At 44.7% G+C, this 14,325-nt stretch overlaps 1 protein-coding gene across 1 annotated transcript in view; it reads right to left on the reverse strand.

Moving 5' to 3' along the window:
• The window catches only part of kank4 (KN motif and ankyrin repeat domains 4), a 65,931-nt gene that overhangs the window by 9,349 nt on the left and 42,257 nt on the right, over positions 1 to 14,325 (reverse strand). The window contains exons 2-4 of the mRNA XM_062395999.1: positions 8,857 to 8,930; positions 4,690 to 8,313; positions 2,329 to 2,422 (exon numbers count right to left, since the gene is read on the reverse strand). Of these exons, the coding sequence (XP_062251983.1) occupies positions 2,329 to 2,422; positions 4,690 to 8,313; positions 8,857 to 8,875 (3,737 nt within the window). The 5' untranslated portion in view covers positions 8,876 to 8,930. The remainder of the gene's footprint in view (positions 1 to 2,328; positions 2,423 to 4,689; positions 8,314 to 8,856; positions 8,931 to 14,325) is intronic.

Genomic DNA, 14,325 nt, shown 5'->3' on the forward strand with positions numbered 1-14,325 from the left:
AACTTCATACCCTGTTGGTGTAGATCTTTATTTCACTTTCTTTAACACTTATTCATGGATCTTGTTGGAGAACTGATATCTAGGAGTGTGTGCATTTTGGTGCAGCTTGATTGACTGTTGGGCCTTGATGGAGGCCTGTGATCTCTGAGTAACATCCTAGTTTCATCTGTGGTGCTGCTTTGTCATACTCTGGTCAGATTTTCGAAGGTGACATTCAAAAAGTGAGAACAACCTTCTTTAACCAAAAATAGATTTTAAAAGATATAACATGAGCTTTGGAAAGTTCAACCAATATTCCTTCACTGAAAATAAACACGTGTATACAACGTCGATACTAGCGGCCACATCAATGAAACACCTTCCCAGCTAAAAACAAATATGAAAGAGGTAAAATAAACTTTGGCTGAGGCTTCATGAATACTAACAGGTAACTCCCCTCGTGACCTCCGGCCTCACATGAGGGAGATGCTTGTTTAATGCAGCCTCGGCCCAAATAACCAAAACATCCTTCAAACAGTTAAAAATACATACAAATCTATAGATATGTTTGCACACGCGCATATGAAACCTTTAAGAAAACACAACCTTGTTCAGAGGGGGGGACAACTGGAGAGATATATTTAGAGATGTGGAGATTAACATGTACTTGTGTGTGTGGGGGGGAAGGTACCTCTGTGAGGCCAATCAGATACGTCTTATACTGAATGCCACTGATTCATACTTATTTGTAGACGCACACACAGACACACAAACACACACACACACACACCACAGGAGGCGTTCAGGGGCCACAACATTCCCTGGATTCCAGAGGAGCTCAAGGGAGATGAGTGATAGGTTAGAGAGCATCCAAAAGAGGAGAAACACAAACAGCAGCCCACTTCCTGCGGGCGAGAGACTAAACATAGTCAGAGAAAACATTGTTTCCCTCATTATATTGAACATTTGTTAGATTTATTTTGGATTTGTCCTATGACAGAATTAAGAGGAGACAAATGAGTTGTTATCTGTCCCTCTGGCAGAACTGTGTAACAGCTCTGATAATCTGTTTGCTCTGGAGAGTGGCCATGTTAGCTTCTGAGACAGGGAGGAAGGAATAGACCGCAACACAGCACGTCTCTGAAAAAATGAAGCGAAGGGGAGCAGGTCATAAAACTGTGTAGGTCAGGAATGCAAGGGCAGGAACGAGGGAATAAAACAAATTTTCTAATGGCAGCTGCTTGCTTCATACACAGGAGGTACTACCACCCAGGCACAGCTTTCCTTATCAGTGATGAGGAATACTGGACTTGTGCTGAACTTGACTTGTTAAAAGAAACACACAACATTTTCTATGTCATTATTTTACAGAATAATGGACAACAAGATAAATATCTGACAACTTTAGAGATTAATTTTAGTTCATTTAAGTGATGTAGCTGATCCTTAAATCACAAACTAATTGTTAAGATATTGTGTTAAAAATAATGAGATGTACATACAGACGGACGGAAAACTGAAAACATAATGCCTCCAGCCTCTGGCTCAGCTTCTTTCACCCACTACCATCTGCTTGGTTGAAATTCATAACACACACAAACGTACATGCGCCGCATCCAGCATCAGCAAACGCAGATAGCAACCCTCTTATACAAAGCAGGGAGGTATCATCAACACACATCACACAACTTCGACCTACAACACATATCCATTCGCACACTGACACTCACAGCACCAGACATGGGGTTCAGGGTCGGTGTGGTCACACCCACATGAACAATGAGAAGACTCTGAGCTAACTGAAAAATAACAGTTATTAGAAACGTATTCATCATCCAAATAGATTGAGTTCATTTTATCTGATTATCCAAAACCACTGCCCACAGACGCCTAGAATTCCCAAAGATGAACACAAATAAAAGCTGACACACGATTTTAGGAAAAATACCTGCCAGGTTGTTTTCCATTAAAATTGGATGGATTCAAAGGAACTTATTGCTCGAAAAGCCGACACTGCACATGTTGCTCTTTCTACCAGGGGAACAATAATTCAGGTTTCATTATGTGACTAAGTCTACTTCTTACCAAGATCATCTGGAGTATTATTGTCTGGCTAATTCGACTGAAACCACTTTGCAGAATGTGAGATTTTACAAATAAAAGTCAGAAAAAGGAAAAATAATCATTGTTTTTGGAGATTGTTGCAAATCAAATCTGAAGAAAAATGAATATTGTCTTTAATTATTGTGCTGTTATATGCCCAGTCTCCTGTTGATAAAAGAATAACAAAACATGAACAGACACACAAACACACAGCCGCCAACATTGATTAAAGAGGAAATACTTTACCCTCCATTCACTCCAACGAACTTCAGGTTTTTCTTGGCTCCCTTGTTGCCCTGCTTGTCAGCAACTCCGTTTTTCTTCATGATGGATTTGAGACCTGGTGAAGAAGACGACACATGGAAAGAGACAGAAAGAAGGGGACAGAGACTTTGTGTGTTAATGTTGTGTCTGTGTGGAGAAAGTGAATGTGTCTTTAAACTCATATACACAAAATACAGCATGGTGTTTCTCACTGCCTGCACCTATTTGATATATTATAGCATAGCATATATATATAAAGTCATTTTAATCATGTGTATACACAATATGTGTATTGTACACATTACAACAGGGCCTAAAGGAAATTAACAAACATGAACAAATGAGTGAAAAAAGGACCTGAGGGGTTTCTGAATGTTTTTAGAAATATTAAAATAACATGAATGTAAGACCTTGAAAGCTAAATCCAATTGAACTTGAATTTGTGCTCCCATCAAATGGAATAATGTGGTTTATTACAGAAACATATGCAAAGGAGCACTGGGGCTGCTCTTGAGGCTCAGAACTTTATTAACACTTTGTTAAGGAACTGGTTTATTTTCTTTAACTCTTCTACAATTAAAAATAACACTTTTACTTTCCAGAGCCACCACTCTGAATCCCCTCTAGGTTCAAATTCTTACTCTAAGTCATAAAATTGATGAAGAATTGGTTCATGTTCCTCACCCATGAGCAGATAACAGGTTTACGAGCAAGCAGCACATTATACTGGCACTAGTGGCTCAGACAGACAATAATAGTTTGCACATGTCGGCTCTTGGTATTTTTCTATGAGCCTGTAAGATATCGAAGAACCTCTGGCTGCAATGACGAGCACGTACAGCTTCTCAAATGTGGTGGGATCCCTGCACTGGCAGAGAACAGGGAAATTAAGGCCGGATCTGTACACTCCATACAAAGAAAACTGTAAAACTATGAGAAGATAGTTATATCACTTACCCCTTATTTTGGGATTGTGCAATATAATAAGATGACAATTACTTTGCTATGAGAACTGACCAAATTAAGACAATTGTAGCCCTAGAAACGTAGCACAGGCCAACTCTAACTGGGTCAGGATCATTGACAACTTACAACCTTGACATTGTCAGGTCTGCTTATGTATGTAACTGCCCAATAATTGATTCTACAGGGGCTCCGATCCTCCGCCGACTACCCCTGGCTCTCAGCCCAGAAAGGCTGTCTACACTGTGCCTGACAGCAGACATGATGCAGAGGCTCTGTTATGTTTTATGCAAGGACATAAGGGTGTGGCTTCCAGCCCCCCCCCCAAAAAAAAGATCCCAGAGACCACCATCTAAGGAGAGTGATGCTTTCCCAGGAGATAACAGCAGGCAGCGGGAGGAGAGGGGAGGTTATGATTATATTTGGCATTTGAATACAATCTATTACTAACATCTAATAAATAAAACAATGCTGTGATTTAACCTTCCCGCTCTTCGTTGGAGATAACACACCACTCATCCGTGCAAATCTCCAGTCTCTGGTGACCAGATGGAATTAAAGGTTCTCAGTGGGAAAGCAGTGGATTTTGTGTGTGGGAGCCGAACACTGGAGGTCACAGAATGTCACGCTTTGAAGGTTAGACGTCAAAGATGTTTTAAGTGACCCCAAAGAAACAGTGACAACACAACACACACAACACACAACACACACGTACACAATGCACTTAAAAGCACCGCTGTATACCGAACTCCCATCACTGAACTTAAAATGAACCCTGAATATAAAATATGTGTGTGTGATAGTGTGTTTGTGGTTCAGCTCCTGGGCCAGAAACAGAACAGCGAAACATCAAGGGATAGAAGAAAAGCATCACCTGTTCGATGTGTGTGTGGGTTTGTGTGTGTGTGTGTGTGTGTGTATTTGTGTGTGTATGTGTGTGTGTGATCTTGTTCAGCTATCTTTGTGAGGACCAGGTTGAGTCTACAACCGAGTGAGGACCTTTTGGCCGGTCCCCCCTCCCCCCCTTAAATGGACTGTTTGGGGGTTAAGGCTTTGGTTTTAGGGTTAGGGTTCTAATTAGGTTCAGGTTACGTTAAGGGTTAGGATTAGGCATTTAGTTTAGATGGTAAGGGGCTAGGGAATGTATTATGCTGATGGGTTTCCTCCCTAAGATAGCTGTACAAACGTGTGTATGTATGTGTGTGTGTATGTGTGTTTGTGTGTGAGAGTGAGAGAGAGAGAGAGAGAGAGAGAGAGAGAGAGAGAGAGGGACTGTGCTTTGCTTGCATTGCAGATACAAATGCAGGTATGTGACAAACTGATGAATACTTGTGTATACGGTATAAACCATGGGGGGATGGACTGAACCACGGGGCCTACCTTGTTCTTGCTGTTTTTTGGCCGCAGCAGCTTTCTGAGCTGGTGAGTAGAAGGCAGAGAGGACACTTAGGGAGCTGACCAGTTGACTCTGAATGGAGCTCATTTTGGAAGGACCGGGTTTCCCTGCTGGTTTCCCTGCTGGTTTCCCTGCCGGTTTTCCTGTTGGTTTCCCTGTTGATGCTGAAGGGACTGCTTTCCCCACAGGCTTGGCTGCTGCTCCTTTTCCTGCCTCTACTCTTTTCCCGGCTGTCTGTTTCTGGGTGCTCGGGATCTCCTGCTGGCCGGCTGGCTGTTGAGCTCCAGAGCTGCTCCCAAGCTGTGCCCACTGCTCCCCCAGCAGCCCTGTTAACCGGGTTACGACTTGGCCCAAAGCCGCAGGTGAGGTTGGAGACTCGCCGGATCCTCTGCGAGGAGTTTGGGCCTCACCGGAGTCCCGACGAGAGGCCTGGGCCTCAGTTGACCCACGTCGCTTGGCTGATTCACTGGAGGCTCTGCGCAGGAATTGTGTCTCACTGGCATCTTTGTGAGGGAGCTGATTCTCACTAGAACTTTTACGGGAGCCCTGAGACTGACTTTGTAAATCACTTGACCCCTGACGAGTCAGGCGGGTTTGGGCTTCCCCTGATCCACGACTAGGAGGCTGTGACACACAGGACCCCCTCGGGGTTCCTTTAAGCTCTTTCGAGCCCCGTTTAGCTGCAGAGGTTTGAGAGTGAGACTGAATTGATTTTGGACGGGTTTGGACTCCACTGGAGCCAGAAGACGGACCCCGAGTCTCAGACTGAGGCTTTGACGCAGGTTTTTCCTCAGCATACTCCTCCGAAGGCCTCTTTGCTTGGCTCTTGTCCTCAACCTTAGACACAGACGTGTCTTCAGGTTTGACCTGTTGTTCCGAGAGCTGTGTTGGAGATTGAGCCTCGAGCTGAGGTGCATCCTGCACTTGTGCCTGTGTCTGGGGCTTTGTCTGGGGCTGCTTGGCTTGACCTTCACTGGATCCTCTGCGAGGACGCACAGGTGCAGCCTGAGGTTGAGGCGGTGTTGGCTGTGCCGACTCTGCTGAGAGCTTCCGGCCTCTCTGAGGTCTGACAGGAACTACTGTCTTCACAGCTGCGTCCTCTGCTGCTGTAACAACCACGTCAGTGACCACAGTGTCATTGACTGTCACACACACAATCTCACCCTCTCCCGTTTCCTTCTTCTCTTTACTCTCCATGGCAATCTGCTTAATTTCAACAGTTTCTGTCACTACACTCTTTGTCTCTGTAATCTCTTTAGTTTCTGGGTCTTTCTGTGCAGTCGTACTTGTTTCAATCGCAGATTCCTTATCTTCTTCTTTTGCAGCTGCTGGACTGGTACGCTCCTCATTCTGGCTCACAAAGCCCAAAGCTATAACTTGCTCAGTTGCACTTTCTTGCACAACAACTGAACTCTCTGTGATAACTTTCATTACCACACTTTCGCTAACTCTTTGGATTCTTTCGTTTTCTTCCTGGTCCACCGTGCTTTCACTGATCAGCATGCTGACTTCCTCTACTCTTTCTGTGCTTGTGCTTTCCCTTCCCGGACCCTCTGCTTCTGCACCTCTGGCTGGATTGTTGCCTGGTCGTCTCTCTGTCTCTGTCTCTGTCTCTGTCACCTGGTCGGTCCTCTGCGCCACCTCTGTCTCTGTCACCCTGTCTACAGTGTCCACCCTCTCTGTCTCTGTCCCCCGATCTGCACTGCTGGCTCTTGGTCCCCGTGGATGGTCTGTCACTGTCTCTCCCTCTGTCTCTGTGACTTGGTTGACCCTCTCAGCCACCGGCGTCTCAGTCATCTGATCCTGAGTGGAGATCCTCTCAGTTACCATGCCCCGTTCAATGCTGTTGGCTCTGGGTCTTGGTTGACTCGTTGTAGGTACCTCTGCCTCCATGTCTGTGACTTGGTTGACTCTCTCAGCCACTGGAGTCTCAGTCGTCTGATCCTGAGTGGAGATCCTCTCAGTTACTGTTCCCCGCTCAATGCTGTTGGCTCTGGGTCTTGGTGGACTCGTTGCAGGTACTTCTGCCACCATGTCTGTGACCTGGTCTTGTGTTTCCACTTTAGTATCTGTTACTTGATCAATACTTACACTGGGTACACATACTTCAACACAGATTTGATCTGTATCTGTACCCTTATCTACTCTACCGACTGATTCTGTCTCCGTCTCTTGGTTCGCAACATCTACTCTCTCTGTCACTGTACCTGTGTCGATGCTCACTCTTCTTGGCCCGCTCTCTGCTTCTGGAGTACAAATCTCCACTCTCACTCCCTCACTCAGTTGCAGTATTTTCTCCTCTTTAACCATGTTGTCCTCTATTTGTTCCTTTAAAAGGCTATTAGTTTTCTCCAGCTCTTGGCTGGCCTGAGTAAGTTTATCCTCCAGTATCATTAGCTTCTCCTGCAGTATCTGCACACTGTCTGGTTTCTCAGGTTGTCTTAGTTTTTCCGCATCTTGAATGTTGCTTGTCCCTGCATCTTTAATAGTCTCTCTACTTGATGTTAATTGCTGCCCTGCTGTGGCCTGTGATAGCTTGTGCCCTGCATGCTCCAGTGGATTCTCTATTGCTTCTTTTGGTTTGTCAGATTTTTCTGACAGCTGTGATAGTCTCTCAGATTCTTGTGCTGACAACTTGCCCATTTGTCCATGTGCTGAGGCACTCTCGTCTTTTTGTGAAACCCTGCTTTTCTCCATCACTCCAGCAGGTTGAATCGTCGGGGCTAAACTGAGCCCTTCTGAGGATCTGTGTGCTACCGGCTGGGTATGTGACCCCGCGTCAGGGGCTGTTGTAGAGGGTGATGTGGAAATCTGTGCTTGGGTCTGGGCTTGGAGCTCTAGCAATAGCCTCTCCTTTTCCTCCCTCAGTGAGGAGATCTGAGCCTTAAGCTCCGGGATGGTTTTAACCATTTCCTCTAGCTCTCTGACACGCTTCAGTGCCACTGTGATCTGCTGGTGGAGCCCTGTTCGGTCCTGGGGTACGCACCGTCTCTCTGTTACATCTGGTGAGGCACGGAAGATGTTTTCTGTTGAGCCATTCTCTGGTGTCCCTACAACACGATCCGGACTGCTTGAATCAGAGCTTTTCCGCTGCTGGAGGGTGACCGGCATGCTTGATGCTCGGAGCAGGTTCGGACGACTTTGCATCCCCACAGTTTTCTCTTCGACACTTCGAGCCCCCGTGGCTGTTTCATCTCTGGGCTTTGGTGCAACATAACCACCCCCCTGACTGGTTGTCCCCTTGTTGCTCTGGCTGGAAGTCCCCCCTTCATTTGCCCTGAAGTCAAATAATTGTTGCACCTCTGTCACCCGTGATTTAGGCCTTGGCCCCAAGGTGGACGTTCCTGACCATGTGCTATCCTTTTCCTTAGAGGCGGGCCTGGCTCCGTGCCCAGGGAGGCTGAAGTTTCTAGGTAGTGTGCTGAATTTGGGTGGGCCCTTGACCCTGCGCTGGATGTGGACCCTTTTGATGGTGTTCCCTTTTTCAATATCGTCGACATACTTGAGGAAGTCCAGGTCCAGATGGAAGCCATAGGGAGTCTCCACTGAGTAGGGCAACTGCTTCCTCTGAACACCGCCCTCACTAGCTTTGGTCTGAAAGCCGTTGGCTGAAAGACATAAAAATGAAAATCAGTCAATTAATCAACGCTCCTGCTCCCACGAAGCAAAATAATAGGAGCAATAATATTAATAACTGATATCTCAAACTGGATTCATGTGTGCATGTGCTTGACAAACTACCCATATTACACATTATCATCTACAATGTTATTCCTTTTTCATCCATTTGTTCTGTCAGGTCGTACCGTGCGGCACACATGGTGCTTCATTATGCAGAACCATATCATATCACTTACTGGGAAAAGTAATTATCCTGCAGTGATCACGCCGAAAACAAACTAATCAGCATGCAAAATGCTGCTCACGCTGTGTAGACTTATGAATACAGTATGAGAGAGGGGAGAGCTGTCACCTGAAGAAAATAAGCCCTCTGTGCTGCCTTCAAGAACAGGGAGTTAAATATGTAACTCACAAATGTTATATAATGTAATCGAGACAAACTTATTGTTGTTACAAGATTACAGATTTGTGACACAGCGAGTTAAAAGCAACATTATTGTTTATTTAAATACAGACTCAGTGACACGCACCACTTTTCTTGTCCATCATGGGAGGGGGAGTTCTCAGTCATCGACTTGTGTTTGCTACAGTTGGAGCCGGCAGCCTGGAGGACACAGAAATGAGAGAGAGCTGCGTAAGAAAGTGAAATGTTGTCATTTGAGCAGAATATCATTTTTACTGGAGAAGGAAACGTATGTGGTCCCTAAGGCTGCAAAGAATTACGGAGCTTCAACCGTATAAAACTAGAATGGCACTCATTAGAGCGCATACCTCTGCCAACAGTCTGCTAATGAGACCACATTTAAATACACTATATCTGGATGTTATTTGGATCTCATAGATATCAGTCCCCTAATCATGCCAGCTTCTTCTCATCAAGATCCATGAAATAATCTCCGTCATGCGGATCTGCACCAACATGAATTGGGTTCTTACTTGAATCATTTCCCACCCCTCAACAAAATGTCTTTGTGTTTACAAACACACAAATGTAGGACAAAAACCTTGAAGAATACTCTCCAAAACCATCTCAATATTTAATTGTGTTATTACAGCAACCGAAATGCTCAACAGCTCCATACAACAAGAGAACTAACATTTATCTCTCTGAGATAAGATGATCAAGAATAAGTTATCCTTGGCTCGGATGTCAGGAAGGCAAATAAACTGACTTATGATCAATGTAACCTAAGACAACAGCTTTTAGGAAAACATTTCAGATAAAGATCAAATGTTCAGTGATTGTTAGTGGCATAAGAAAACAGCTCATTTTCTATTACATTAGAATTGTTTAGTATATAGTATATGTAATACAGTATTTATATATGTATGGCAGCAGTGTTCAAACTCGAGCTGGTACAGTGAGGTGAGAAAAAGTATTTCCTTTATTTATTCAGCTCATATACAGCTTACACCTAAAAATTGTATAAAAGGGTCAATATGCAGTTAATAATTGTGCAGACACAGGGATTCTACAGAAGTGAAAGTTGCTGGATTAAACTATTCCAGTAAAAAAAAAAATGAAGGGAAAGAAAATGCCGATACATCCATTAACTTAATTGCATTTGCCTTTTAAAGCCATCTAATTCACCACAGCGCTGGTCGGTCCACAGGAAGGGAACATGTTCCATTTGGTGCCACTTTGGGATCATTTGTTCCAGTTGGAGAAGCCAAGACACCAGAGCTGTTTGTCCATTTTTCACAACGAGCTTACTGCAGAGCGCAGTTAAGTGAGATGGAGAACAATTCAGCATGGGGAGTCAAAACCTTTAAGGGCTTATGTAAAGCTTCCTAATAAAATATCCAATACTAATAATATGAAATCCAGGCAATTGGCCCAGCTTTGAGTGAGCAGCACAGTTTAAATCCATAACAAATGAACACGCTCTGTGTACGCTCTTAATGCCAAATATCAACTCTAAGGCTATTTAGCAAATAGCCGCAAGTTATTCACGCAATTTCCATGCAAATTTGTGTCACTGGAGAAAAATATCTGCTACATAATGGACATAACGTGCAACTGCCTGCAGCTGTGGTTCAATAGGTGATGGAGTTCAAACGTCAACATGGGAGGTAGGTTTCAGGCAATTTAAATTAGCATTTTCATTACGTTTGTAGGTGGTACACAAGAGTATATGGAGTACATGCATTGTGTTTTTTATTATGCCCCTGAGGTACACGTTACTGCAGACGTTATAACTGATGACATAATGCAATGAAATAATGAAACCATAAAAAAAAGCCATTTTGCTTCAGTGGTGTTCCCTCGTATGTCGCTTCAGTTTTATTTTTACACTCAAAGAAGATGAAGGCCTCGTAGGCAAACACAAACACTCGTCTCCCGAGAGCCAGTTGTTTCCCTTTTGAATTGGCTGCTTTGATATCTGCAGGAAGGATGTGAACACCTCCATGTTGCAATAATCTAAAACAAGTATGTGAGACTGAAAAATTCACAAAAACTCTCAGGGCTCAGAAAAGACAAGTGGCACTTTCTCTGTAGCAGCTCAGACGCTTCTTCAACTAACCTTGTACCAACTGATCTTTCACCACTTTGTTACAGATGTCAGACCCGGAGCTGCAGCTGATTCTATAAAGGTACGTTTTTAGCTCATATTCTGGTTGATCATTTTATTTTTACTTGAAAAGGTTTTCATGCTCTAATATTCAGAAAACCCTTCACTGTCCTCAAACTGTCCATTGCTGCAGCTCCTCCTTTCAGCCTCTGTCTGAAACACATCTTTAAAGCCCAGTCTGCTCTGATTGGTCAGCCGGCCCACCCTGTTGTATATGGTCAACCTCTTTAAACGCATGAAGGAAATGTCGGCCTATAGGCTCGCTAGTAGGCTAAATTATGCAAATGTAGGGATCACATCCAACAGTTCCCTTTAATATAATCAAGCCAGACCAAATTGTTCAAACTCATAGATGCCAGTTCCCTGAATATGCCAGATCTTTGAATCTACATCCATCCATAATTATCTCGCAACCAAAGTTTCCTGCTTATATGTACAATCACTTTTGTGTAATGGTGCTAATTAGCACATAAACACAGATGAAAACATTAACTCCTCGATTAAAACAAATACTTTAAGACACCGGAGGAAAGAGAAACTGAAAATCATCATATTTCTCCTTTAACCACAAAATTGCATTGTGTAGTTGTTTATATTCAAACGTATTTGTGTGTTTTTTAAGGAGACAGAACTGATTTACAGTGGTTTGGAGTAGCCTCTTGTGTTGGGTTGCAGAGCGGAGCAGGGACACACTGCAAGGCCAGCACTTCACACGCTGGCAATGTAATCAATCAAGATGACACCTGTCCACACGGGGAACTAAACGGGAACTGTGACAAGCTCTATTCGGTGTCCGTCCCTTTTTCACAGATTGAGCCGTAATAATGAAAAAGACGAGGCGACCTGGAGCAGTATTGTTGTTACAGATGAACAGATACACACACACACACACACACAGAGACACACACACGTAGGGAAGCACGCGAATCAACACACTGACAGCCACTACACAGGATCTGACACCATGTGATTGCTACCATGGCTACCGCTCTTCCATCCGCTACTTGTGTGCCCCCCCCCGGGAGTAAAGAGAGCACAGGGGCATTCCTGACTCCTCCCGATCGGCTCGCTGTCCTTAAGGCCTAATTAGCAGATTTGGGAACAGAGGAATGCCGCTCGTAATTGCAGAGTGAAGTACGGCCAGACCCCGCTGGCAATTACACACAGTGGGCAGGCAACAAAACCCTCCTTAATTAGATCGTTACCGAAACGCGGAGACAGAGGTATAGGATGGAGGGCGGACAGAGAGAAGGAGGGAGGGAAGAGAGACAAGAGGAAAAAGATGGAGAATAAAAGCTTGAAAGTGGCAGATGGATGTGACAGGGAGGGACGAGCACTGACAGGAGAAGCAGGAGAGGTTGATGCTGTGACCAGCGAGGAGTTTCATTAACGAGAGCGAGTCTACACCTGACCTTCACCACCGTGTGAGTTGTGAGGAATTTAGAATAAGTTTCTTCATTTAATTAAGGTCACTTGTGATTCTTGTGTGGCTAATGAAGGCCTCGGAGCAACGGAGATATATCACGTTGAGCTTCAGCAGGGAAACATGCACGAAGGGCATAAATGATTAACCATAACATCAGTGTAGAAGCAGAGAGCATGAGTTCCTACAAGCAGACAGTGTTTGCAACTTGTAGATTATCCAGGTTAGGGTTGGTGCTTACATATTGGAAGCGCCTGGTGACACTGATGATTCATGATCCACGCGGGATTACAGAAATAAAGACTTTGAGCTGAAATCTTGAAAAGGCTGTGTTAATCCAAAGAGGTTGTTTTTGCTACGAGGCTACACGAGGCTCAAAGGAAGCCACAGGTGTGTGTCTGTCGGCAACGATTTCCAATTTAGTCGCTCTCTTTGTCCCTGTTTGTTTACGTGTATGTGCATTGCTTACAGTATGTATTTTAATATGTGCGCCTGGTTGAGTCCTTGTATGTTTCAACGGCAAACACGGCCCAGCAGAAAAAACACATGCACACAACGTGCAGCCTGTGCGGCGTGCGGCAATCTCTCACCGCCAATCCAATAAGGGCGACAGCTGCTGAGAGGCTGTAACAAAGGTAACGTGAAGCCCTGAGGACGGGAGTAATGAGAGGACGGTAAATAAGCCCCTACTGACAGCCAGGGGGTTTTCACATGTCATCAAACCACAAACACAGCAATGTTGGGTTTTTTTTTCTTCTTCAGGGGTTTTATGGACCCCAGGGAATCGACTCAGCGCTTAACAGTGTATTTAATAACGTGGAAAAACACATTTAAACACATCGCTGGGAAAAATGTACAACCGAAGATATTAACTTAGTCACAAACTAGTGCAGAAGACGTTTCTAAACCTGCATGTGTGTGATAACTGGGTTTGTGGTGACGCTGGTTTCATTTTTCTTACAGAAACTATAAAAGTGTTCTTCAGTAACTGAGTCGCAGCGAATAAAAACTGTGCAGCTGGACTCAAAGTTTATTAGTATTGAACGTACAGCTATGGAAGCTTCATACACAGACAGAGTTTTTCTTATTAGATCAAGGAAGGCCACACTGACTGAAATCTTCTTCAGATCATGCACCCACTCGAGGATTCATGGATAACCACCAGGGAAACGCACACATGCACATAAAATTACTGCTGACCCAACCTATCACGGAGGGGGAACCGCGTTAATTGAATGTCATGGGTCATTACATCGGAGAGGCTGTGTACTGGAGATTGAATTAGTTTAATACACTGAAACAGAGCAGGCTCAGACAGAAGACAGGCCAGCAGGAAATAAGATTGTCGAGCACGGGCAGGGGGAGAGGAGGAGGTGGGCGGATGGGAAAGGGACAGCGGGTGAGAAAGTGTAAGCGAGGCAGAGCGGGGAGTGGCAGCTGTTCAAACTCATATCTCCCACATGCAGAGCGGCTCTACCGTTAATGTTTCGCTCTCTTGCCTTCTCACACTGTATCTCGGTGAAAGAGGAAAGGTGCGTGGATGCGTTGTGACCTCTCACACACAGTGAAGCACTGTGCACCGGCTGCAGCTGCAGCTCTGAAGTGTTTATCCGCTATCTGAGAGGAGCTGTGAGGAAGCAGAGCAATGAGTGGGGGGGGGGGGGGGGGGGGGGGGGGAGAAACAGGCGGAGCGGCAACAATAACGCGAGTTCTGGGTCCTTATCACAGGCCCGACATGGGACCGGCTATCTGTTTGCTCTTGCACTGCCCTGAGAATATAAACCAGCCGTCCACCTCAACACACCAGCTCCCAGGCCCAGAAAAACAAACTCGAACGAACCAAGCGATACAGATAAATATGCAAAGTACCAAATAGTTTCTTTATTTGCCGACTGAAGCACAATCCTGCAGGAGTGCAATTTCAGCACAGCAGCAAAAAGCTTTTGAAACTAATTTGGGTTTTTAAAGTCCCCATTTTCAGCAAATAAAGCAAAATGACAACA

Source organism: Platichthys flesus, chromosome 9, assembly GCF_949316205.1.
Source record: "Platichthys flesus chromosome 9, fPlaFle2.1, whole genome shotgun sequence".
NCBI classification, from domain to species: domain Eukaryota; kingdom Metazoa; phylum Chordata; class Actinopteri; order Pleuronectiformes; family Pleuronectidae; genus Platichthys; species Platichthys flesus.